At 39.5% G+C, this 27,483-nt stretch overlaps 1 protein-coding gene across 1 annotated transcript; it reads right to left on the bottom strand.

The window, feature by feature from the left end:
* Nucleotides 1-19: 19 nt before the first annotated feature.
* On the bottom strand, nt 20-27,267 carry klc2 (kinesin light chain 2). Its single transcript, XM_038291331.1, has 13 exons — nt 27,169-27,267; nt 20,112-20,342; nt 19,691-20,033; nt 17,079-17,295; nt 16,516-16,996; nt 16,296-16,395; nt 14,885-14,934; nt 14,645-14,712; nt 11,566-11,674; nt 11,157-11,297; nt 10,939-11,063; nt 5,027-5,084; nt 20-2,610 (listed from the first exon to the last, which is right to left on the bottom strand). The coding sequence occupies exons 1-13, from the start codon at nt 27,172-27,174 to the stop codon at nt 2,527-2,529; spliced, it is 2,013 nt and encodes a 670-aa protein (XP_038147259.1). The 5' UTR covers nt 27,175-27,267; the 3' UTR covers nt 20-2,526.
* Nucleotides 27,268-27,483: the final 216 nt, after the last annotated feature.

Here is a 27,483-nt window from a genome sequence, read left to right on the forward strand (position 1 = left end):
GAGGCGGAGGATCATAATCTAAAAGTGAAACATGTCTTTATTGAACATTTCCATAAAACAGATTTACAGGAGCATCTTAAAAGCTACAATTCCATCCAAGGCGACGAGAAAAGCATCTTTGATGCTTTGCATCGAAACCCCTCAGCAGCAGATAAAGATCAATATTTAAAACCTGCTGCAGCTTCGGTTTTCTATCATCACACCAAATATTCTACACTGGTTGATATATATGAGGCCTCTGCAGAGGAGCATGTGACTAATGCCTGGTGTGATAAACAAGACCTGCTATGTCTATTATTGGCTGCTTTGCTTTTTAGTCCCAAAAATCACTTTTATTCACTTCCTGAATTCCTCTGTTTTCTTCTACCAAACTAAAGCCGCCCAAACATTCAGAAGCTGATAGGATATGTCAGAAATACAAATGATATCCCACCACATGTACATTCTTCTTTGGTGGATGTTTCTTTTGTTTTTCTGATCTAGTGTAGTTGAACAATCAAAGTGGAAGGCATCAAAACAACATTCAGATAAGCAGTAGAGTGTACCTTCAAAATAAAAGCTTACAGCCGTAACATGAAGACAAAATATATGAAGTAAATTGACAGAGGAGGGATTATTTTCTCTTAGAGGAGAGAACGATGCCACTTTGGGTTGTTTACTGTAAAATTATACAGAAAAATAAAGATACAGATGTGGAAATATTTGTTTCAAACCCTGTTTAAAATTCCACAAAAAAAAAAAAAAAAATATTGCAGCAGTGTCTAACAAAAATAAATAGAGGCACAATTATCAGCAGAATATACAACTCCCTTCTAAATGTATGCAACAAGATTTTTATATCAATTATATATATATAATGATATATTTTTTACAGTTTTAGGTTGACCTGAGTTATTAGGAACAATTGATTGATTATCAATAACTTAACTTCAATAATAGCAGCAAAGAACGGCATCTGGAGACACCAGCTATACGCCTGCTGGATGTTTGAAAAAGAAAACATGGGAAAAAAAATAAATAATTTCTGTCCTAGGTATGAAAAAATGCAAACTACGCACTTTACTTAGATGAAAACAACAGCAATGCAGAAAAGCTTCTCTCACAATAATCACTGGTATGTATGGTAGAATATCTGTGATGCTGTGGGCTAGTTTTATTTCAAACTTTTCCAAATGGTGTGATATTTTCGCTCAAAATCGGATGGAATCTGACAGAAAAATTAAAAAGGAATGAAATTATGACAAAAAAAAAAAAACACAAAACAATTCAAACCAGCATTAGCAGGGAGGCTAATAATTGTGCCACTAGTGTTTTTTGTTCAAAACAATCATTTCTGAACGCATTACGTAATTATTTACCAGCTGATTCAATTAACTGACATTCAAGGTTTGCTAAAGTTCTTCAGGGTTTGATGAAGCGACAGCAGTGAAAGATTTTTACAGATCTCCACTAGTGGAGGACGAAGTATCAGTTTCTATAAATGATTAGATTGACTGTACAGATACTGCAGCTGATGCACCGCTTTAAACAAGTCCTATACGAAGGTTTAAAGACCAAATACAGATCTGATGAGCTTGAATTAAAATAACAGTTGTTGTAATACATTGTTCTTTAAATTAAATAAATCAACCATAGTCCTCATGAATTAAACCACAAATTAACAAAAAAAAACACTTAAAAGAAAAAGAAAAACAGCATTTAACTCACAGCTCCTGTCATCTTATATATTTCAAACATTCAAGTGTATATTTCCAGTTTGAACTCACTTCAGTGATCAAGATTTTAGATTCATCAGCATTTTTTTTAAGTGTTAAACAACAAGATCAACCAAAAATCACATTTGACTAAATTCCTTTAATTTCCCACATATTCTCCAGCTAATCCTAGTCCCTTCTATCATATAGCTCCAGTTTAGCCCCCATCTAAAGTGTAAACAAAAAAAGTCAAATCAAGCTACACACACACAAATGACAAATAATTTAGTGTTTATATACATAAAAATAAAAAACAAAGGCCAACGTTTTGAGGTTGAAATGGTTAGAGCTCATGTTTCCCTAAAAGTCCTAGAAGGTCGATTGTGATGAGACGGTACCGTCGTCAGCGGTTACGCCGTGCTACGTGAGGAATATACAAAGTGCAATGCATCTCTCTGACCTGAAACTGGCTACACAGACTTTACCTGCAAGGAAAAAAAAGAAAATATTGAAAACCAAAAGTGTAGTGTTCTTCAAAGGAGAGTGGAGACAGAGGGAACAGGATGAGACTGAACTGCTACGGGTTTAAAACACGAGGCGTTCAGGTGCAGACGTTCCTCTCTCTGGTTCAGCAGCATGCTCCTAAATGTGGACGAAACTATTCAGTATTCTGGTCGACGGCGGCGGATTGTACAGCGGTAGCAGCGGTAGTGACATCAAGTTTTTTGTATTCTTTTTAGTTTTCCTTAAAATAGAATAAAATCAAATGAGGCTGCTGCTCAAACCGAGGTAAGCAGACCCTTTCTCTCTGTCCCACCTCTTGGCTGCGTGTCTAACCAATCAGGGAGTTGCGTCTGGTTAGGTCCACGTTGCTGGCGCTGAGCCCCCTGCTGTCTGAGAGGCCGGAGTTGGCATCCTGGATTTAAAAAGAGAAAAGAGTGATTTCTGTTATCCTGCATGTTGACCGAGACGAGAGGAGAAAAGAGGGAGGAGGGATCCTGGGTAACAGCAGCCAATCAAAACCTATTTTTAGCACCCTGTTTAGACATATTACCTCAGTTTGCATCCATCTACTCTTAAAGAAAAACAGTAAAACCTCCAGGATTCAGAGGAAATATGTTTTAAAGCATCTTACTTTCACTCCTCTTCCTGTAGTTTATTTAGAAACGCCCCGTCATGGGGTTAAAGGTCAACAAACTGCTTGCAGATCCTCTACCACTGAGCCCCTCGCTTTCACCATCAATCCTTTATAGGGGAACGGCATTTTTTTTTTACATTGGGCCCTTGATTTTACGTTATTACATCATGTTCTACTCACCCATATGAGTTTTGTGTCATTTGGATCTGTTCTGAAGATATTCCGTTAGGTTATATCCAAGTAACGTCTTCCTATGGGCAACGACTTGAAGGCACAAACTAAACTGTTCATAATTTATTCTTTATGGTACGCCAGCATTCATAACGTGTAGGCAAATCACTGTCCCCCAGACATCCGCGGTTATATCTTTTAAAAACAAAGCGGCGTGTGTATGACGTCATCCGTGCGCCGGCTACCATTCATTCATCCTGTCCACTGAACTGCTGCTAGTTTTACTCACATGCCTGGATGATGTCTAGTGCTGCTACCACAGATGATCTCGCTCTCCAAATGGAATTGAACGATTCAGATTAGCTAGCCGAATGAATAGAAGGGGTAGAGCGTAGCCACCTGGTGTAATGTACATTGGTTAAATAAAAGTTTTTTTTTTGAAAAAAGAAAAAAAAAACTCCAGTCCGGCACAAGGATGACGTCATACACGCACTGCTTTGTTTTTAAAACATATAAATATAAAAAATAAAACTGAGGATGTCTGGGGGACAGTGAGTCGCCTACATGTTATGAATGCTGGCGTACCATAGATAATAAATCCTGAACAGTTTAGTTTGTGCCTTCAAGTCGTTGCCCATAGGAAGACGTTACTTGGATATAAGATAATGGAATATCTTCAGAACGGCTCCAAATGACACAAAACTCATATGGGTGAGTAGAACATGATGTAATAATGTAAAATCAAGGACCCAATGTAAAAAAAAGAAAAAAAAGAAGAGAAATTCCCCTTTAATATCACAGGCTGTTTTTAATAAATCCTGTATGAAAGGAAGCTGATCAGGACCAAAATGTTACCGGTTCCTAAAAACACCTTTAATAATTTAATCATATGGTTTGGATGGTCCTGTTGGAACATCCAAGTATGTCCAATGCGCAGCTTCAAGGGCTGATGAGCACAAGTTTGCCTCCAGCAATTGTTTTCGTTTGTAGCTCAAATATTCCCAAGACCTCCATGATTTACAGTATGAATGGTGTTCCTTGTTGACACCTCTCCAAATGTAGCATTTATGATTGTGGCCAAAATGTTTAATTCTGGTTTCTTCTCTCCAAATCAACTTGTTCCAGGATTTTAGTGCTTTTAGGTCTCTATGCTGTTTGTTGTATTTATGCAGTAATTACCGTGCAGCCCGTTTTTCTTCAGGTGCCTCCTTATTGTGCATCTTGAAATAGCCGCACCACTAGCTTTTAGAGCTAGTGGTGCGGCTATTTCTGGGGTTTTCTTTGCATTCTGGACTATTTTCCTGACCTAACTGTGCCTGATTTTCCACTTGTTAATCCCAGTTTAAACAGTGCTGACAGGCATCATCAATTCCTTGGATATCTTTTGTATCCCTTGCCTGATTTATAAAGTTCAACAACCTTTCCTCACAGAATTTATGAGACTGTGTGTTTGATTAGCAGGAATCAAATAAAGGGAGGGTGAAAGGAATATAAATACAAGGAAGTAAACATGAGGAAGGACACAACATTAAGACAATCTGCTAGAGAACTAGAAATATAAATGTATTCCCATGCTTTCATTTTTTTTCTCCATACCTCAGAAGTCCTTTATCTGATTTTACCGTATTTCCAGACTATAAGGCGCACTTAAAAGCCTTCTTAAAGTGACAGTGCACCTTATAATCCAGATCGATTTAGACAGGGATTGAGTCTGGCTGCTTACTGACCTCAAAGCTATTTGGTGTGGTACACGCCTCTCTGTCAAAATGTTTTAGTCTGACTTTGGTCAACTACAAAGCCAAAACACTGCAGCTTCGTTCTTCACCAGATTATAACAGTGCGTTTTAGGACGCTACAATGGCACCTGGCAAATGGCGGCGCTTACTGCACAGACTTCAAACTCAAGTCTACGCAGTAAAAAATGGAAATAGAGAATTTAACATTAATCTAGTGCGCCTTATAGTACAGAAAATACGGTAGCCCTGCCCAGACTGTAGGAACCCTGGCAAAAAAACATCTTTACCTGTGTGGTTTCCTCATTGCTTTTGTTCAGGAAGTTCAGGGAGCTCGCTCTTTTCATTCTGTGCAAAAAAAATAAAAATAAATAAAATAAAGTGTCACTATGTGGAAAAAGAGAAACTTCTTTATTTGAAGGAGCTGAACACCAGTCACATCCAGAACTAACAACTCCAAATCCCAGCTCCAAACATACTGTACTAAACTAATGACCTTGTATCATAAAAATAATCCTCTCACACCATAGAGAGGCTTAGATAGGGCTCCAAACCAATGGCTCACCATCTTTGCTTGAATCCATGACTAATGTACTGAGTCTATCTGAGTCAAGCAGCTGCTGCTTTATGACTCCTCTCAGCCCTGATTAACCAGCAAACAGGCCAGCTTACATTAAAAAACATGTAGTTTGTTTTTTTTCTCTTCTTGAAAACTTGCAGGATCCTGTTCCCTTCACTGCAAAACACTGAAATCTCAATAAGTCATATTTTTCTTAAAATAACTACATTTGTTCTTGAATTGAGGAGGTGAGACATTTTGCAAATGGAACGAAACAACAACATTTAGAATAAGAAAAAAACAATTGCATTGTCTTATTTCAAGTGCATATTATCTTATTTTTAGTGTAATAATACTCATTCCATTTGCAGACCATCTTATTAATCATATCAAATTAAGGATAAATACACTTAATTTCAGACATTTTTGCTCATGTGTAGGTCATTTTTGCAGTGTACATTCAGACAAGTTCAGTCTGCAGGCCCAAAACGCTGCAGCAGGAGGTTCTGAAGGGAGAGACTTTCAAACGGAAACTAAAATCATTTTCTTACATCCATGAATAATAAAGCTCCATCTCTCAGTAGAGCTCAGATTTATGTCGCCTGACAGAAAATTCTGCTCAAAGAAATCTCAAGAGATAAATGAAATAATAAAAAGTGATGTTATCTATTTGCCCATGAACGATATAAAAACATTCTGTGCATAAAAAAAGTCTTCCAGCATAATTAGTTCATTCGTTCAATCAATTCGTAGGTCGACATTTTTGAAAGTGGAAAAAAAAAATGACACTTTTATTAATGCTGAGGAACAGGTTGATGTTTCAACAAATGATGATAAATGATCTAACTGGGCACTAGCTAGATTGATATGAGTTGGGTTCTATGTTATCGACCTGGGATCGCTGCTGTTCATTCTGAAATGCTACGTTCACACCTAAAGCAGCAAAGGCAGCAGGAGCTGCTAGTTTACATGCAAAGTAAATGGTTGACGCACATCTTGGCGCAGCAAAATGTCCCGCAGTGTGTTTGGAGCAGCAGGAACAGCACGCTTAAGCATCTGACGCTCTGCAAATGCTGCTGCTGCTGGAGTTGGGAAAATTGAACTTTTGCTGCTCAATGTGCCACATAAACCAATCAGGGAAGCTGATCTGGGGGCTGGCAGCGAGACAGACCCATCACTGCTGATGCAGAGCGCTATGATCACTCCTCTGAAACAGTTTATTAACGCCTAAATTAACCTAAAATGCCAAAATCTGCTGGCAAAACATGTTCGCTTTTATTATCCTGGTGCCTGCAGTTTGGATTACGTACATTAAAACGCCTTCTAGCCGAGAAGAGGCGATCGGGCCATAGGCTGCTGTTGAATGGGATTTCCAATGACAGCGCACCGCTGCTATGTGGGGGTCTGAGCGGCTCGGACAGAGAAATAATATTTGAAGGCAGGATGGTAATCTGGATGAACTGATTGCACAGATTAAGTTTTCAGGTGGACTTTCTCACTGAAAAACATATTTAAACTACTTTATTCCCACAGATCACAGCATATATAGCTGCCATTGTTACAGGCAAAGATAGGATAGAGTAGCTCCGCCCAATGCGCATTAGACCCACTTTAGCACCATGCAGCTACAGCAGCAAAGCTGCTTCAGCCGCGCGTCAGAACTGAACTTGTACAAGCATCAAAAATGAGGCAGCACATGCGTTTTTGCTGCTCCTGCTGCTTAAGGTGTAAACGTAGCCAATCATAGCAGCGAATCGCAACATTTCGTTTGCTGATAAATCAAACTTTTTCCAAATCCTTTGGAAGAAAAGCACAGACATCTTTCCATCTACAAATAAATAAAGTGCTTCTCTGTGCTCCTTTTTTAAACAAGAAATTCATGCTATTTTAGGTAAAATCGAGTCAATTGACAGGCGAGTCCTCCAGCATTGCTATGTTTGTAATGCCACGATAAAGTGCTATCGACTATCGTCATTCTTTCATGTCCCGCCTCAAAAATACTGCTGGCATGTCATTGGTCCAACTCGCTGGTTGTTACAAGACAGACGTACTAGTGAGAGTCTTTCAATGGATTTATTGTGAGACTGAAATCTCAGATCTAGCAACAATCCAGGGGGCAGCATAAGGTTGTAAATGATCACAACCAAGAAAAATTATTCAATAAAAGGATCCACTTATTTTAGACCTCTGATTTGGTATTAATGATATATTAATTATCCAATGGTATTAACCATTTCTTTTACATGTGTGTGATTTTTCTAAAATCAAACGTAAAAATTCACGGATTCCTGATTATTTATTTGTTTATTTTTTACCCTGGGCTTTGGCGTTCCTGATTGTTTTTGTTTGTTTTTTTTACCCATGATTTCGGGGTTCTTAATGGGTTTTTTTCTTGTTTTTTTACCCTGGGTTTCGGGGTTCTTAATGGTTTTATTTCTTGTTTTTTTACCCTGGGTTTCGGGGTTCCTAATTGTTTTTTTTTCTTGTTTTTTTACCCTGGGTTTCGGGGTTCTTAATGGTTTTATTTCTTGTTTTCCTGGGTTTCGGGGTTCCTAATGGTTTTATTTCTTGTTTTTTTACCCTGGGTTTCGGCGTTCCTAATTGCTTTTTTTCTTGTTTTTTTACGCTGGGTTTCGGGGTTCTTAATTATTTTTTTTCCTTCTTTTTTTACCCTGGGTTTCGGCGTTCCTAATTGTTTTTTTTTCTTGTTTTTTTACCCTGGGTTTCGGGGTTCCTAATTGTTTTTTTTTCTTGTTTTTTTACCCTGGGTTTCGGGGTTCTTAATGGTTTTATTTCTTGTTTTTTTACCCTGGGTTTCGGGGTTCTTAATGGGTTTATTTCTTGTTTTTTTACCCTGGGTTTCGGGGTTCCTAATTGTTTTTTTTTCTTGTTTTTTTACCCTGGGTTTCGGGGTTCTTAATGGGTTTTTTTCTTGTTTTTTTAACCTGGGTTTCGGGGTTCTTAATGGTTTTATTTCTTGTTTTTTTACCCTGCGTTTCGGGGTTCTTAATGGTTTTATTTCTTGTTTTTTTACCCTGGGTTTCGGGGTTCTTAATGGTTTTATTTCTTGTTTTTTTACCCTGGGTTTCGGGGTTCTTAATGGTTTTATTTCTTGTTTTTTTACCCTGGGTTTCGGGGTTCCTAATAATTTTTTTTCCTTCTTTTTTTACCCTGGGTTTCGGCGTTCCTAATTGTTTTTTTTTTCTTGTTTTTTTACCCTGGGTTTCGGGGTTCCTAATTGTTTTTTTTTCTTGTTTTTTTACCCTGGGTTTCGGGGTTCTTAATGGTTTTATTTCTTGTTCTTTTACCCTGCGTTTCGGGGTTCTTAATGGTTTTATTTCTTGTTTTTTTACCCTGGGTTTCGGGGTTCTTAATGGTTTTATTTCTTGTTTTTTTACCCTGGGTTTCGGGGTTCCTAATTATTTTTTTTCCTTCTTTTTTTACCCTGGGTTTCGGCGTTCCTAATTGTTTTTTTTTCTTGTTTTTTTACCCTGGGTTTCGGGGTTCCTAATTGTTTTTTTTTCTTGTTTTTTTACCCTGGGTTTCGGGGTTCTTAATGGTTTTATTTCTTGTTTTCCTGGGTTTCGGGGTTCCTAATGGTTTTATTTCTTGTTTTTTTACCCTGGGTTTCGGCGTTCCTAATTGCTTTTTTTCTTGTTTTTTTACGCTGGGTTTCGGGGTTCTTAATTATTTTTTTTCCTTCTTTTTTTACCCTGGGTTTCGGCGTTCCTAATTGTTTTTTTTTCTTGTTTTTTTACCCTGGGTTTCGGGGTTCCTAATTGTTTATTTTTCTTGTTTTTTTACCCTGGGTTTCGGGGTTCTTAATGGTTTTATTTCTTGTTTTTTTACCCTGGGTTTCGGGGTTCTTAATGGGTTTATTTCTTGTTTTTTTACCCTGGGTTTCGGGGTTCCTAATTGTTTTTTTTTTCTTGTTTTTTTACCCTGGGTTTCGGGGTTCTTAATGGGTTTTTTTCTTGTTTTTTTAACCTGGGTTTCGGGGTTCTTAATGGTTTTATTTCTTGTTTTTTTACCCTGCGTTTCGGGGTTCTTAATGGTTTTATTTCTTGTTTTTTTACCCTGGGTTTCGGGGTTCTTAATGGTTTTATTTCTTGTTTTTTTACCCTGGGTTTCGGGGTTCTTAATGGTTTTATTTCTTGTTTTTTTACCCTGGGTTTCGGGGTTCCTAATAATTTTTTTTCCTTCTTTTTTTACCCTGGGTTTCGGCGTTCCTAATTGTTTTTTTTTTCTTGTTTTTTTACCCTGGGTTTCGGGGTTCCTAATTGTTTTTTTTTCTTGTTTTTTTACCCTGGGTTTCGGGGTTCTTAATGGTTTTATTTCTCTTTCTTTTACCCTGCGTTTCGGGGTTCTTAATGGTTTTATTTCTTGTTTTTTTACCCTGGGTTTCGGGGTTCTTAATGGTTTTATTTCTTGTTTTTTTACCCTGGGTTTCGGGGTTCCTAATTATTTTTTTTCCTTCTTTTTTTACCCTGGGTTTCGGCGTTCCTAATTGTTTTTTTTTCTTGTTTTTTTACCCTGGGTTTCGGGGTTCCTAATTGTTTTTTTTTCTTGTTTTTTTACCCTGGGTTTCGGGGTTCTTAATGGTTTTATTTCTTTTTTTTTTACCCTGGGTTTCGGGGTTCTTAATGGTTTTATTTCTTGTTTTTTTACCCTGGGTTTCGGGGTTCCTAATGGTTTTATTTCTTGTTTTTTTACCCTGGGTTTCGGGGTTCTTAATGGGTTTTTTTCTTGTTTTCTTACCCTGGGTTTCGGGGTTCTTAATGGTTTTATTTCTTGTTCTTTTACCCTGGGTTTCGGGGTTCTTAATGGTTTTATTTCTTGTTTTTTTACCCTGGGTTTCGGGGTTCTTAATGGTTTTATTTCTTGTTCTTTTACCCTGGGTTTCGGGGTTCTTAATGGTTTTATTTCTTGTTTTTTTACCCTGGGTTTCGGGGTTCCTAATTATTTTTTTTCCTTCTTTTTTTACCCTGGGTTTCGGCGTTCCTAATTGTTTTTTTTCTTGTTTTTTTACCCTGGGTTTCGGGGTTCCTAATTGTTTTTTTTTCTTGTTTTTTTACCCTGGGTTTCGGGGTTCTTAATGGTTTTATTTCTTGTTCTTTTACCCTGGGTTTCGGGGTTCTTAATGGTTTTATTTCTTGTTTTTTTACCCTGGGTTTCGCGGTTCCTAATTGTTTTTTGTCTTGTTTTTTTACCCTGGGTTTCGGGGTTCGTGATTGTTTTTTTCCTTGTTTTTTTACCCTGGGTTTCGGGGTTCCTGATTGTTTGTTTTTTTACCCTGGGTTTCGGGTTTCGTGATTGTTTTTTTTCTTGTTTTTTTACCCTGGGTTTCGGGGTTCCTGATTGTTTGTTTGTTTTTTTACCCTGGGTTTCGGGGTTCTTAATGGGTTTTTTTCTTGTTTTTTTACCTTGGGTTTCGGGGTTCTTAATGGTTTTATTTCTTGTTGTTTTACCCTGGGTTTCGGGGTTCCTGATTGTTTGTTTGTTTTTTTACCCTGGGTTTCAGGGTTCTAAATGGTTTTTTTTTCTTGTTTTTTTTTACCCTGGGTTTCGGGGTTCCTAATTGTTTTTTTTCTTGTTTTTTTTACCCTGGGTTTCGGGGTTCCTGATTGTTTCTTGTTTTTTTACCCTGGGTTTCGGGGTTCCTGAGGTCCGCTGCCCTGCAGCTTCTTCACCAGCATCTCACTGCTCCTCCTCAGAGCATCACGGATCTTTCCAAAGGACCCGCTGCGACGCAGAGACCCGTTTCCTTCCTAAAAACAGAGCGAGGAAATTACCAACAAGGTACAAAATAAAAAAAAAGGAAGACCTCTCCATCATCAGCATATGAACAGCCAGGATGTTACCCCGTTCCACTCGGCAGCGTCGTCGCCCTCGCCATCTCCTCGTCCCCCTGGTCCGTCCCTGCTATGCCGCCTGTTTGCCCCTCCCCCTGGTCCGTCCTTCAGCAGCTCCACCACCTTACTCTGATTTATGGCATCGATCCCCTAAAAAAAGATAAGGAGCGGATAATATAAAACATAAAGAGCACAGCACACACCCTGCAGACAATGTTAAACTGCTTTGGACCAGAGGGATTAAAACACAAAGCTGCTGCCTGATTATAAATCTTGGCTCATTTTAGGAGATTATAAATCTAAGCTGAAATGCCTTCCGAACTAATCAGGTGATGTAACTTTGGTGCAGAGCCCCAACAGCTAATCTAACAGCAGTAACTCACACAGCATCAGGGCTTTTTTATAAAAAGTGTTGAACCTGTTTGCGGGACTTGCTGGCGCACTCCTCCAGCGTCTCTGCTGCCTCCAGCTTCCCCTGACGACGGTACAACGCTCCCAAGCTTTTCAGGGTTGTGTTCACAGTGGGACTAGATGGACCAAAAGGAGCAGAATCAGTCAGGATTGTGTTCTATAGAGCTTAAAGCCAATAAATTATTTTCTGTGGTTCGGAAGATTTCATGTGAGCCATCGCACAAAGAGCAGGAAGAAGCTTTGCTCATATTTAATGGGCTAAAATTCAACCATTAATACTATGTCACTTTCAACTGATTAAAAAAAACAATGACTGTAAAATCAAAATCTAGATAAGTAATTTTTTTCTTAAAATAATTGCGTATGTTCTTGAATTGACGAGGTAAAAGAGACATTTTGCCAATGGAACAAGACAATTTACATTTAAAATAAGAAAACACAATTGCATCATCTAATTTCAAGAGCATTTTATCTAAATATCTTATTTTAAAGGAAAAATACTCATTCAATTGGCAAATCGTCTGATTTACCTACTCAAATTAAGGCTAAGTACACTTAAAGGGATAGTTCGGGATTTTTGACATGAATCTGTATGGCATCCCCATCACCAGTGTCATGCAATCACACTGACTTACCCCTGGCAGCATCCTGTGAGCAGAGTTCTCGTCCAGCTTTGGTCAAGCCGAAAGTAGTCCGGCAGGTTTGCTAGACCCAGCGAAATAAAACGTTTCTCTTCCCAAAACATTATGTGTTTAAAAGAGTGATATTTTTTGCATCCCAAAAACATTGTAGTGGAAAAAGTCACACGTCGTTATCACTTGGTCCTATTTTCTCTCTGTTCCTATCAGTGCGCGCCGTCATTCTGACAGCGAGCTCAACAACAGCCAGATGCATGTCTCGCTCCGCCTAGCTAGGAGCTAGGCGGAGCGAGACATGCATCTGGCTGTTGTCAGGTTAGTAGGCCCTAGCTGTCAGGTCATGGTGTCGTGCGCACTGATACGAACAGAGAGAAAATAGGACCAAGTGATAACGACGTGTGACTTTTTCCACTACAATGTTTTTGGGATGCAAAAATATCACTCTTTTGAACACATAATGTTTTGGGAAGAGAAACGTTTTATTTCGCTGGGTCTAGCAAACCTGCCGGACTACTTTCGGCTTGACCAAAGCTGGACGAGAACTCTGCTCACAGGATGCTGCCAGGGGTAAGTAGGGCTGGGCGATATGGAAAAAAAACTATATCACGATATGGATTATTTTATATCACGATAACGATATATATCACGATATACCACAACTGATGTTGCATTTTATGTTTTCATAGTCCGTCAGATGGACAGGGTTGAAAAAAATCTTTCATCGCCTATTTTTTACCCATCATCTTGTTTCCTAATATGAGAATCCCAACCCCAAACCAAGAACACCAGTTATGCAATTTGCGGCCATGACAGTGAACAGTATAGAATCTTGGCTATTGCGCTGCAGTAATTAATCATTTAATATTCGTTTGTTATTGACATTTTATAAAATTCCAAGGCCAGGTTTTTCTCTTGTCTTTCACTTACCTTGTTTTCCACTAGGAGGGTCCAGTCCTTGATGAAATGGATGGTGAGACTCATATAAGGCTGTGTTGCTCTACTCATCCACATGTCCGTAGTCAACGCATAATGCGTCGCACCACTGCGTACCTCTCTCTCCACTTCAGCCCGACAACTAGCATATAAGCCAGGCAGCTCCACTTTACTGAAATGTTTTCGACTAGGCATCACATATCTGGGATCGATGGTACGGACGAGGTCCCGAAAGCTGTCTTTCTCGACTATGTAAACGGGGGCCATGCCTTTACAGATATAGCGTGAAATAGCACCTGTGATCTGCTTGTGTCGCTGAGACGTCTTCTCATATTGTGATCCTTAGGCGAATGCTTCCTTAAGCTTCGGCTGTGAGAATTTCTTTCCAGTGCTTCCTGTATTTTCATCCCTTGTTTGTTTTGATCGGAGTGGTTGTAGTTTCCCGTGTTCTTGTTCATGATTTTTCTTTAGGTGGTAAAAGAGGCCGGAAGTATTTGCATCAGCCGCTGGAACGGCTTTGCTGCACAGTTTACATATCGGCTGCGTTTGTTCTTTATCAGATGGCTGAAATCCGAAATATAACCAAACAACCGAGCTGCCTCCCCTTTTGGGCAAAAGTGGTGTTTGTTGTTTCTGTGACCTGGCAACTGTTTCGGACTCTGTAACCGCTGCTGTGGTAACATCTTCTTGGGTGTCCATCATTCATTTTTTTTCAAGCCAGAACGAAATTTCGCGGGCTCTCTCCGTCAGTAATGTCGCAAACGTATGGTGCAAAGCCGCGTGACGTAAAGCGGTGTAGTGTCGCAAAACCACGTTCTCTTCACATTATCTTTTTATTCTCTTTTTTTTTTCGTTATATACACTTAGAGTTTGCATAGCAAAAACGCAAAATGTTATATTAACAAATTATATTAAAATGTATATTAGCAGTAATAATAATAATAAAAAAGTTTATCACGATAGAAAAAATAGAGGAGAAAGGTCACGATAGACATGTTTCTCTCGTCCTCACGATATATATCGCCATATCGCCCAGCTCTAGGGGTAAGTCAGTGTGATTGCATGACACTGGTGATGGGGATGCCATACAGATTCATGTCAAAAATCCCGAACTATCCCTTTAATTTAAGACATTTTACTGATTTCTAGGTTGTTTTTCCAGTGTAGAGTAAGATGAGGCCTTGTTCACTACAAAAACTGATCTAGACACAAGTAAAAAAAATAGTATAAGTGTGTTTCTCTTTAAATTGAGCAGTTAAATATGAGTATCTGCAAATTAAATGAGTATTTTTGACCTTAAAATAGATAATTAGATATTATGCACTTGAGTAAAATATTAAGTTGTATTTTCTTATTTTAAAAGGTAAACTATTTTATTCTATAGGCAAATGATCTTATTTATCTGCTGAAATCAGGGAGAAATATAGTTATTTTAAGGGAAATCGGCTTACTTAGATTTAAATATTTGTAGTGTTTACTGATTTTTCCTTCATGTACCAGAAACATGGAGATTACCTGTCCACCTTGCAGGCCTTGTACCAGCTGCCATATTCCACATACGGCCCAGAGTCCTTCTGTTTACTCTAATTCAGGCAGGAAGAGGCAGACAGAGAGGAATGAAAATTAACAGAGAGTGAAAAAAGCTGAGTGTAAAACAAGGGCCTGGTAAGACTACAGGAAGTGAAAATGTCTCCATTGACCTTTTCAGTCAATTTGCTAATGTAATGGCAGGTGAATAAAACTTTAACAACTGACCTTGCTCTCTTCCCTCTCCTCTGCATGCATCCAGATGGGCTTGTTATCATCTAAAAAATGAGACGGAAAATGAAATCATAAAACATTCCTGACCTTTCTGTTTGACTTTTAATAAATAATCCTAATTATAACATCAAATATCTACGGAAGAGGATTAGGGCCACTGAAAAAAAAAAAAAAAAGTTAACTGATTTTTAAATTTTATTTTGTTTTAATATGGGAAAAGTCAGAATTCTGAGATTTAAGTCAGAATTCTGAGATTAAAGTCACAATTCTGACTTTTTTCCCATATTAAACTGAAATAAAATTAAAAAATAATTTAACTTTTTTTTTCCCCCTGGCCCTTCTGTACATATCTCTTGATTCACATAACACAATAATAAAATATTGTTGAAATTAATGTTCAAATAAGAAAAGTATGACAGATGTGGTTAAAATCCCCCCAAAAAGGTCTTCCAGATGAATATTGTTTGATTTCTTTGTTCTCTATCACGCCGTATAAAGTGACTCTCGACTTGTAAACTGACTGCTGCTACTGGGGCTGTAAATAAGCAGCTGTAAAGAATCGCATGTTTCTTCATATAACTTTCAATCGCTATCAGAGAGCCGAGGAAGGTCAGCTGTCATCAAATAGCCGAGTAAAACTTTAGGGTTCAGCACTGTCCATGTCGGAGCCGCTAGCAGCCGACAAAACCACAAAGCAGTAAAAAAATCAGATACAGGTGAAGCAGAGCAGAAAATAAAAGGCATGATTTTAGGATTTGACGACCTGCTGGTGAAGATTCTCAGTCATTGTCATTCGAAAAAAGTAAAACAAAGTCCACTGGACTTTGTTTCCAAGTTTTAACGATGTTTTTCACTTCCCATCTATGAAGCTTTTGCAATACAAAATGTTAGGAATAGCATTGAGTTCAAAGTTTTATACAGTAGGACAGCTTCAACCATGGTGAACATTAGTTTACTGCACACTCCCAACTGGTTGATCAGATCAAAGTCCAGCCTCTGCTGGAATTTTTTTTTTTTTGCACACAGCAACTATGGTGGTTATCCTCTTTAATCCAGAAAAGTAGTGAAAGATGTCGGCTGACTCAGTATTCCAGCAACCATGTAGTGATGCGCCATTTACTTGATTAAAGCTACCTGAACTGTTTCTTAATGATGTGGGAACAACGAATGACGCTAGACTTTCCTCTTTGTGCCTCTTCCCATTGACTTTTCACTCTCTAATCCCAGCAAAAAACAGACGCTCATCTGGGTCATAATAATTCAGATTTTCTTCAAAAGCTGGGCGTTATCATCATCTGACCAGAAGAGGGCGATGCAGCGATGATCACAGGTTTGGGGCATAAAGAAAAACCCGGCGGACGCAGTTCGCTCCTGTCTGAGCCTCTCCACTGACGGCTTTACTCACTGTTGACAGATCCAAACTCCTTCTCATGAGCTCTGGTCAGGATCTCTTTGTACAGAGCTTCTGCATCTTTAAACTTGCCCTGCTTCAGGTAGCATGTGGCCTAAAAGAACAACAACATAAATCCGAGTTTAAAGATATGACTTTTCACAAAAAGAAGCGTAATAAAGTGGGTCCAAATGTGACTAAGAGGTATCAGAGAAAGCAGACGCTGGGTTCCCACCAGGTTATTTTTGGTCCTGGCTACACTGGGGTCATCGGCTCCCAGTTTGGACTCAAAGATCTCCAGGGCCCGTTTGTAGTAGTACTCCACCTCGTCGTACTTGGCCTGGTTCAGGCACAGCAGGGCCAGGTTGTTCAGCTGCTTGGCTACATCAGGATGAGATCTGCCCAGCACCTGAGGGCAGAAAGGAGACAGCCTCATGAGCGTTTGGGAGACGGATTTGCAAAAATGCTTTGCATTGGGCTTTTCATTCAAATGCTGTGGTTTCCGTTGGCGCTGGGAGCCTCTCACTTTCTCTCTGATCCCCAGGGCCCTCTTGCAGAGGGGCTCGGCCTCTTTGTATTTGCCCCTCTTTCCGAACAGCACAGCCAGGTTGTTTAGGGTTGCAGCCACAGCTGGGTGGTCCTTGCCCAGGGTTTTCTCTCTGATAGCTAGGGCGTCATTCAGAAGGTGAGTTGCTTCTTTATATTTGTTTTGGTCCCTGGAAACACGAAAAAGCCCCAGAGTAGTAAAAAAAAAAATCTTCATTAGTATTGACCGTGTTAGAGAAGGCAGCGCCCCACCTGTACACCAAGGCCAGGATGTTGAGCATGGTGGCCACGTCGGGGTGGTCGTGTCCGGACGACTTCTCTAGATCCTCCAAGGCCTGCTTGCAGAGTGGCACGGCCACTTCGTACCGGCCCTGGGAGGCGTACTGGATCACCAGGTTGTGCAGCGTCCTGAGACGGTTGGGGACCTCGTAGCCCCCCTGCTGGGCTGCTGCCTCCCCACTGGGCTGGGCTGAAACAAACCCATCACACAGAGTCACATCACTTCCTTTTAGGCCCAGAAATCACAAGGCAATGAATAAAACAGGAAAGCTTGGTGTTGGTTTAGTTTTTAGTGATTAAATCTGTGTCTTCCAGTAGTTAAAACCCTTGTTAGACTATCCTGTAGTTATAGGGTTAAAGTTCAGTATGAGTAATTAATGGTAAAACTTTCTGGTCTAAAAGAAACAGTTGGAGCAAAGGTGACATAAAAGAAAAGGTGTTAAGTAACCTTTTTTTAGACGATTCTTAAAACATTTCTTTAAAGACATAGAGCTTTTAAACATTTAGGGAATAAAATAAAGGGGCTTAAATTTGCAAAAACCCTGAGCAATGTAAAGGAACATCTACTGGCATAAACTGAACCTCTTTTTAATCTGTTGCTCAATTTTACTGCCCGTCACACTTAAATAGGATCTCTGTTTACATATAAAGACTTAAAAAAAATAAAATTACAGTTTTTATATCAATTCATTCAAAAGAAAATTTGCTTTTCTTAAAATAGAGCAATACAAAAGAAACATGAGGTGTTTAGTTTCAGTGGCTGCATCATCTAAGGACCCGGTCTGCCTGGACTGGGTCCTTTGAGGTGCATGAAAATAAGGAGGCCGGAAGAGTTTTGGCTTTGGATTCAAACTGGTCCAGCCTTCTACGGCTTTCACTGCCCATACGCTCCGTCACCTAGCAACCATAACACTTGACGCCAAAAACAGGTAGTTCTGAGTGCTAATAATATTGTAGAGGAGCTTCAGCAGCAGTACTGATGTCTCAGATATCAAATTTATAGTCCCCAACTGGAGATATATTAGAATATGTGCTTAAAGGAACAGTACACCCAAAACATGATTAGCCTTCATTTTCTACTCACCCCCATGCTGAACAACACTCTGGAGTACTTTTTTTGATATCTCAAATGCATCTGGAGATCTGGGAGGCTTCTTGCTGTCTGCTGACATTCAAATAATGGAGGTCTATGGCGCCCGAGACAGAAAGGTCCATAAAAGTCCACAAAAAACGTGTCAATATTCCTCCATACTGCTCGTCCAATGTATTCCAAGTGTCCTGAGTGGGTAGCGTCCATAATTTACTCGAAACGAAGTCATTTAGAATGTTTTTAGAGCATAAACAGTAGTGTATAGGATTTCCTAAAAGCGCGCGCCTGCGCGTTCACGACGCTACGGAAGCCGGCAGACCAAACCAGCGCATTCAGCTCGGCAAAGAACTCCTGCTCTTCCTCAACACTGAAGTCCTCAGACATTTTTCTTTCGTTGTTTCTTTCTTTGCACAGGTAAACAGCACATTTCTTCTTCTACGCTTGCATTATCGGCAGACCAGACGCTGAATGCGCACTTTCATCTGGTTTGGTCTGCCGCGGTTTCCGTAGACTCGTGAACGCGCTTTTAGGAAATCCTATACACTACTGTTTATGCTCTAAAAACATTCTAAATGACTTCGTTGAACATTTCTTTTTAAATAAAACCCTTAACATGTTCACCAAATTATTACTGGACTTTACTGATGTGTGTGTATAGTTATGGGTCAGACCTTTAGGTTAAATGTTAACACCTTTTTAGGATTGTTATGGATCAGATTTAAGACCTATGCTAATTATGAAATAAAGTTTTTATAAGGGATTAGTTTTTCTAAATACCTCACCCGTAACTCATGAAATTAAATACGACATCCTATATTTGTATTGATTTGCTGCAGTAGTGTAAAAGATGAACTAGTGGTTCTTAGTCCTCTTCCTGCTCGGCAAGCCTCATTTCAAAGATAACATCACTTCCTGCATGTAATCAAGAGCTGCAAAAACCTCAAGTCAGGAGCTCGATATCAAGGAAACACCCCTATACTGCTTTAACAAAACTATTTTAACAAAATATGAAATGAAAATCTACAAAGGAAGGTAAATTTGAGATGTAACTAAATGCACTGCAAAAATTTTTTTAACTAAGTCAGTCAATTATGTCTTGAAATAAGTGCTTTTTTAAAATGAGGTAAGTGAGACACTTTGCTAAAGGAAGAAGACGTTGAAATAAAAAAAAACCTGTTTTAAATGCATATCTGAATCTGAATTTAAGGGCAAAAATACTCATACTATTAGAAGATCATCTTGTTAAACTGCTTAAATTAAGAGTAAAACTTATTTAAGCTTTATTTTTATTTATTTTTAAATCATTTTTGCAGTTAAAGTTTTAAAATATGGACATAATGATGTTGCTTAATAAGTTCCCTGATCATTTTATAAAGTAAACCTTCTATCTCTGGCCAATATCAAATTAGCTATGAGCATACTCTGCCTCACTGTAACATACAGACGGTCAGATGAGACGGTTTATCTCGTAAAAGACGATCCAGATCAAAGTCACCTGTTCCTTGGTCGTCATCGTTGGGGAACAGGTCATCCAGGCTGTCCTTTGAAGAGTCTCCTCCTCCTCCTGCTGCTGCTCCTTTCCCTCCGGAGCTCTGGCCCTTCTCCTCCGACAGAGAAACGTCGTCGTCAATCTTCTTGATCTGATTCATGAACTCCAGGTGCTTCTTCTCCTCCTCCAGCTGAGCGACGCACTGCTCGCTGCGCTGCAGCTTGTGCTGTGTTTCCGCCAGCTCGTCCCGCAGCCACTGGTTCTCCTGGCAGAGCCGACGCACCTGGGCGCGCAGCTTCTGCTTCTCTGACTCCACAGCGCTGAGATGGTTGGACAGAGCAATGATAACCTGAGGGGGAAAAAAGGAGAACATGATCAGATGATGTAGGAGCGAAGCTGAAGAGCTGCAGGTTAAACCAAAGCCGACCTGCGCCTCTCCCAGGCCCAGCTCGATGTCTTCCAGATTCTTCCTGAGGAGGCCGGACTTCTCCTGGGCGATGGGAGGCTGGGTACAGTCCAGGAGCGAGTGGAGGAGCTGGGTGTGTTCGCCACGCAGCGTCTCCAGGCCCTGCATGACGGCCTTAGTGTTGAGGACAATCTCATCCTGGGTCAGGCGCTCCAGGGCTTCATCGCGCGGATACACCATGGTGGACATCGCCTGGTTTTATGCACACTGTTTAAAATATATATTATATATGTTATAAATATATATAAAATATATATTTATATATGTTTACTGTAAACTCTGATTATTTATACCTGGCTACTTTGTTAAACAATATCGATCTGACTTCTTAACGATTCATTAGCTAAATAAAAAAAACGAGAAAAAAAACGATGGATGTTTTCATCTTGACATTTAAAGAACTTTATTCCTTTTTTCCATTAATACATGATATTCAGAGCCATTTAATAAAAACCTATTCTAATGTGAAACTACTAGAAAACTGCAGACTAGGCGATAAAGATTATCGGATCCATGTTTTAACAACGTCTTTTTTTTAAGAAAAAAAGCTCAGCAGAAAGCAAGCACAATTCTAGTAATTAAATTTTATTACATTCATAGCGACCCCCTTTAGTTTAAAAAAGCAGCAAAACAACCATTTTAACTTTTTTTCCCACAATGAACAGGAAATGGATTTGCATAATTTAGGAGCGTTATCAAAATACAGTGCAACTACTTGTTTTGCACTGATGCTAATCCACACGCAAACATTAGATCAGACAAGACGACAATTTAGCACAAAAATTGATGCCAGATGTGGCAAAAAACTACTTCAGTTGCTTAATTGATTTATTATGTTGGAAGAAGCGAATGCAAGAGGATAGGTGCACATAAGCATTTTTTACTTCAGCCTGTTTTTGGGCAAAAGAAAGAATTATATAAGCATGTGTTTGAAAAAGAAATCATTATGCAGATCAGGCAGGAGCATGTTTACATATTTATATGTTTGCCTACTTTTGTGTGTGTATGATTATTTACTCTGTCTGAAAAAGTAGAAGTGAAAAACTGAACAACAAAAAACAAAAAGCATTTGGCTTCTAATGTGAAAAGCTGCAAATTACAGAACGGCGTAGTTGAGTAGACACTGTGGCATGCAAACACGATTGTTTTATTGTATTTAAAGCTAGTAAATTTTGAGTTGCATGAATGTTGTTAATCTTAAAGCATAACTCATGCTATTGTAAAAGATTAACCTCGCCCTTAGGCGAATTTTGAAAATAGCTGCCAAGGTCATCGGTGCCAGGAGACCTTGGGGGTTGGGATGAGAAGTGAGGGTTTTAGGACGGATTATACTTCTGCAACCGCACGCATCAAATGTCGCTTGCGTCTGGTCGCGAACCAGTTTTGCTGGTATGCTTCTGCAGCGTCGGTCTGGAATTTTTAGGGATGCACAGCATTTTCCCGCCAAAGAGGCAAGGGGGAGCCTATTCGAGAACTAGCAAGAACTTTGGCGGTTGTACTTCCGAACCTCGTCGATTAACCTTTCGTCATACTTGTCCATTGTAGTTGTTCCTCGGTTTTTAAAAATGGCACGCCCCGGCACTGAATCGAGAAGGACGACCACACAGATGGCCGGAAAGGCATACCAAGGACCAATCACAGTCAGGATTTTTTTTAGATTTGATGGTTGCAGAGGCTATGCGTCAGAAGCATAAAGTGGCCTTTAGTGAGGGTGCAATCAGGATGAGAAAGTAGCAGAAAGATTAGCCTAGCCTAGCTTAGCCTTTATTTCATGCATAGATCTGTTGAAATAAAAGATTTTTTAAAAACCTAGACACCAGATCTTGATGGACGCTTTGTGCATAGCGTGAGCTGTTTTCAAACCTGAATTAAGAACAGAGCTCTGACGAACCTGTACTATTAAACAAATAGAAAAATTAAACTGCAATAGCCTCTGTTCAACCCTAGGGGGCAGCACTGAGATGGTTATAACACAAATTTTACAGAACTAAACAGTACTTTTTTCCTTTTTTATACAAACTTATAATTTGAGATTTAAAAAAAAAATAATAAAAGATTTAGAAGAAATGTAGTATCGCAGTGTACGCTAAATTAGATTAAATGGTTTAAGTTTTAAATTCCTAGAGAAAGAGACAGACAGAGATGGTTTGGGAAATTTCATGTGATCAAAAAGAAAATTATGTTTTAAATGAAAAGAGAAATCAGATGTTTGGTTTGTTTTTGGCATTAGAAGCTGTAGCCAGCAGGAAAACTAAATGCAGCTGCATACAGAGGAGGAGGAAGAATATAGGTAAAAAATAAACTTCAACAATATTCTAGAAGACAGATCATTTATAGAAAATGTATATTCAACACAGAGTATCTTTTAAGGATGAGCTGCAGATGTATTAAATCATACAGATGCACGTTAGAGCTGCAAAGAAGAGAAAAAAGTAAAGCATGGTTCAATTGTTTTCTTACATTTTGTTGACTTTTGTTCCCTGTTTCAGTAATATTACTCGATCAAGCCTTTTCTAACATCGCACAGTATAAAATAAATAATAAAGGCTTGTGTGAGTCATGCTGATATGGTATCAGGTCAATATCACCATCAGGCAATTCTCAAATCTACAATATCTGCATTGTATCGGAAATGAAAAAGCTGTATCAGGACCTCCCTATTAACTAGCATTAAAATGTATGGTTTGGTTTGTTGTAGATTGTAAAATGGATAAAAAAAAAAAAAAAAAAAGCTAGAAGGGTTCATTGTATTTGGATTTCATCAAAGCCTAAAATGTCTCCTGGGTTGCACTGAACAGAAGATGAAAAGTGTCTGAGCTAGGAAGCATTAGTTCACTGTTGGCAAACTGGATTTAGATTACTCAGCTCCTGAGGGTCAGAAACTAACACAGCATCTGTCAGGGACAAAGAAATCCAATTAAAGTGAGAACTGATCTCCTGACAGATCCACTCTGAGGAAAGAAGACGGATACGGAGCGAGAGGGCAATGTTCCCATCCAAACAAAACAATTCACCTCAAACAAACCTGTTTCCCAATCCTAATACTGAAGAGAAATGAACGGACATAGAAATCGATCAGGTAGAACCAGCTCATGTTTGCAGCAATAGGCTTTATAGAGGGTAAAAAGGCCGTTTTAAGAAACAGTCGAAATAGATGCAGGAGCAACTAAAAAAAAAAAAAAAAAAGCTTTGATCTCTGGTTTCTTCAGATTATAAGTGAGAACTGAACTTTTTGTGGATAACAAGAAGGCTGAGAGGAGCAGAGCGAAGCTGCTCTGTTTTTTAGCTTCCTTCATACAGTAGGGCGTGTTGGAATTAAAATGTTCGCTGAATCTTTTTTAGAAAGCGAATATTTAATATTTAAAGATTTATAAGCTAAAGGTTTGGTATGTAGAAACAGCTGTTTTTATTGGGCTAAAACTCCAATTGCAAACCTAAAATACCAAGAAGACTGTTAAAAATTGTTTGTTTTTTTTAAGTACAAAACAACAAGTCCTTCTTCCCTTCCTCCAGTCCTGATGTTAATACTTCCAATATGGTCCAAGAAAGAAAAGAAAAAAACAAATACATAATTTTTTGGTTTTTTAAATCTTATATTGAAACCAATCAAGTTTTAATTGGTTCAGCTGATTTTTGCACAAGTAATATTTTATTTCAATACTTAATATAAAGATAGTCAAAAAAAAATATTGCTGCAGACTCATTTTTGTTTTATTTTTTTACAGTAATTACAAGATTACCCCACAATGTGTGTGCTACTGGATAAAACAAATCCCTCTCTCTTTGAGATATTATAGATGCTTTTTTATTTTTTATTTTAATGTATTGAAATTGTTCAAAAACAGCAGATTTGTCTATTTTCAAACCTCTGACGAGAGCCCTACCCTCATCACCACGAGGTTTACAGCTGATGCCCATCCCTAATGAATACTGGCTGAGAGGAGGGCTACGCCCAGGAATGGTACTTAGCTGCGGGGGTAGGTATCTGACAAAGTGCTTCAGTTTGTTTTCACCACTTGTCCCTTTTTCTTTTTTCTGATTTGTAGTGCTTAAATTTAAACATCAGTTTGCCACTTTGCTTCACATACAATCCCGGGTTTGTTTGTGTTAGCATTATGTTGTGGTTTCCATCTATCTATATGTTTAGGTTAAAGCTATTACTTCTGGATTATTGGTGGAAATTGTTTATTTAGTTTTAAGTATATTCATGGTATTTGTTTTCCTTTTTACTCATCATTGTCCAAGTATTTCTTGCTAAATTAGCTAGATGATGTCATTGATTACCATTTAAAGGGTTTCCGTTGGAATAATGCTTTGTTTGTTTTTCTTTAAAGTCACTTTTTGAGTTATCTTGTATCACATTGTTTATTTTGCAGATTCGTTCATTCTTTTATGTAATATAATTTTAATGTTGTTTCTCTGTTTAGAGTTTGTTTTTTTTCTACCTGTTTAATTGTGGCTTGGTCCAACTCGTGGGGCAGGTGTGTTGCCAATTGGTTAGATAAGCACTGAGCTCTTAGGAGCTCAAGGGAGGGTTGTCAGAGTGAAAAGTGCAGAATAAAAGACAAAAGAGAAATCTGGAACCGGTGGATAAAGCAGTTTTTTTCTTCACCTTGCTGATCCTCGAGCAAACTACTTTACAGGGTATATTTCATTTGCCTCCACTTGCTTGATCTAAAAATGTATGCATCAGCTAATTCACTAAAAACATCAATAAGGGCTTAGATTGCAATAACAATTAACATAAGATCTATTTCAGCTCATAGAAACACTTCAAATTAGTGATGTTATGAGATGAGCCGAGGCTTCGAGGCGTGTGTCGAGTAATGCAGGGGGCGGTTCCCCGAAGCGCGTGACGAGGCGTGATTCATTTAGAGGAGGGGCCAAAATTGATGGTCAATGAGACTAATTTGCATTGGTTTCCCTAGTAAAAATATAGATTGGGTAAAAACGCTGACAAATTAGGTCGGTTTAGCCAAAAGATTGGTTGAACACAACTTCCAACCCGATTAAAACCAAAAGATGTGGGAAAACTATTATGTTTGAATAAAAATGACTAACAACTTTAATTTTGCTCATCATTGCCCAATTTGCACACTTTCACTGTCTGTCTGAGTTTATTTCACTAAAACAACAGAAAAACGGTGCACCTTAAATGATTGTTCTAAGACATTTTACACTGTAGTTCTGCACTCCACCAGTAGGTGGAGCCATGTTCAGATGGAGCCTCATGAACTGTTGGTATTATTAAAGCAATTTGGCGAAAAGGTTCAACGCCTCATGAGGCTTCCTCTTACCATCACCAGCATCACTACTTTAAATTGTTGTGTTATCAGGAACTCTACCTTCTATATTTATAATTTTATTTTGTTATTGTATGAAAAAGGAAAAAGACTGAAAAAACATATAAGATCAAAATAGAGCAGCTGCATGTTGTAAAATAAACACTATTACCAGTAAGTGTTTATTCAATCAGAAAATAAACTTTTCTAATCCCTGTTATGTCTAGCTAAACTTAGCTGCTCTTTATGTTTGTATCCAACAGATAATCTGACTGGATCAGGATCAAACCAAGCAGCATCGTGACTTTTCTCTATTCCAGCTCAGATGCTGGAGGCGCACCTGTTCTCCCTCCCTACCTTCCTTCCATCTGGCTGTCTCCTCCCTCCTCCCTCCCTCGCTTCCTTCCCTCAATCTGTCTCCTCTATTCTTCCTCTTCCTCCCTCACTCGCTTCCTTCCCTCTGTCCGTCTCCTCCATCCTTCCCTTCCCTCCCTCCCTTCCTCCCCTCAGTCTGTCTCCTCCTCCCTCCCTCTCTTCCTTCCCTCAGCCTGTCTCCTCCGCCCTCCCTCCCTCGCTTCCTTTCCTCAGTCTGTCTTCTCCTCCCTCCCTTGCTTCCATCCCTCTGTCTGTCTCCTCCATCCTTCCCTCCCTCCCACTCTTCCTTCCCTCAGTCTGTCTCCTCCCTCCCTCCCTCCCTCCATCGCTTCCTTTCCTCAGTCTGTCTTCTCCTCCCTCCCTTGCTTCCATCCCTCTGTCTGTCTCCTCCATCCTTCCCTCCCTCCCACTCTTCCTTCCCTCAGTCTGTCTCCTCCCTCCCTCCCTCCCTCCATCGCTTCCTTCCCTCAGTTTGTCTCCTCCTCCCTCCCTTCCTCCCTCGCTTCCTTCCCTCAGTCTGTTTCCTCCTCCCTCCCTAACTCCCTCCCTCGCTTCCTTCCCCCCAGTCTGTCTCCTCCGCCCTCCCTCCCTCGCTTCCTTCCTTCCCTCTGTCTGTCTCCTCCATCCTTCCTCTCCCTCCCTCCCTCGCTTCCATCCCCCAGCCTCTCTCCTCCCTCCCTCCCTCCTTCCTTCCCTCAGTCTGTCTCCTCCATCTTCCCTCCCTCCCTCAGTCTGTCTCCTCCATCCTCCCTCCCTCTCCCTCCCTTCCGCCTCCACACCTGACTGCAATGCACCACTATTCACTCTCCCCACCTTAAGCTTTATATTAAATATAAAGCTTAAGGTGGGGAGAGTGAATAGTGGAGTTTAAAATTTTTAAACTCATAAACCTCCTTAAACCCATCGGATCCCTTAAAAAAACGAAGAAATCCGCATCATGGTGGCCGTCGCTTCATGTTTGGATCTTTTTGAGCCCAATGGGAGGATGGAGGGATGGATGGATGGAGGGAGGGAGGGAGGAGGGAAGATGGAGGCCTGCAGCGTTTGTCTCCAGCAGCAGACCAGTGGAGGTGACCGACAACAGACCCAAACCCTAAAGCTGATGTAAACACCGAAGGCCTGACCCTCTGAGCTTCTAAGTTTAACGATGCTTGGTAGAAAATATGCTACGAGGAACAATAGATACAGGATATAACATCACTATAGGGATAAAACAGAGGCGATGTAAAAGCAGATGATTCATTAGCAGCAGATTCGCTAACATCGCCGTTTGGATTCAGTGAATATAAACAAACTATCGGTTTAAAACTATTTATTTACATACATGTACACACTGCAACCAGGAAGAGATTTTTTATTACCTTCATCGAAGTAAGAGCAACGCTTCCCGACTTCGCAGCGGCTGAGTTGATGTTGTGATGCTCCACCAGCGCACGAGGCAAGCTAACTGATGCAAAACAACTTCCGGTGGCGATTTTCAAAATAAGAGTCTGTAATGGTTTTAGGGTGGTGGCAGCAACTCAGAGGTGGGTAGTTATTAGTTACATTTAATTCAGTTACAGTTACTTGGGTAACTTATTTAATGACCTTAGGAATATTTTTTAAAGCTTTGTACTTTTAACTTTTATTTGAGCAAAATTATCTCTACTCTTACTTGTCTAAAATGTCTGTTTAAT

Source organism: Cyprinodon tularosa, unplaced genomic scaffold (genome assembly GCF_016077235.1).
Source record: "Cyprinodon tularosa strain WSP-4 unplaced genomic scaffold, ASM1607723v1 ctg299, whole genome shotgun sequence".
Taxonomy (NCBI): domain Eukaryota; kingdom Metazoa; phylum Chordata; class Actinopteri; order Cyprinodontiformes; family Cyprinodontidae; genus Cyprinodon; species Cyprinodon tularosa.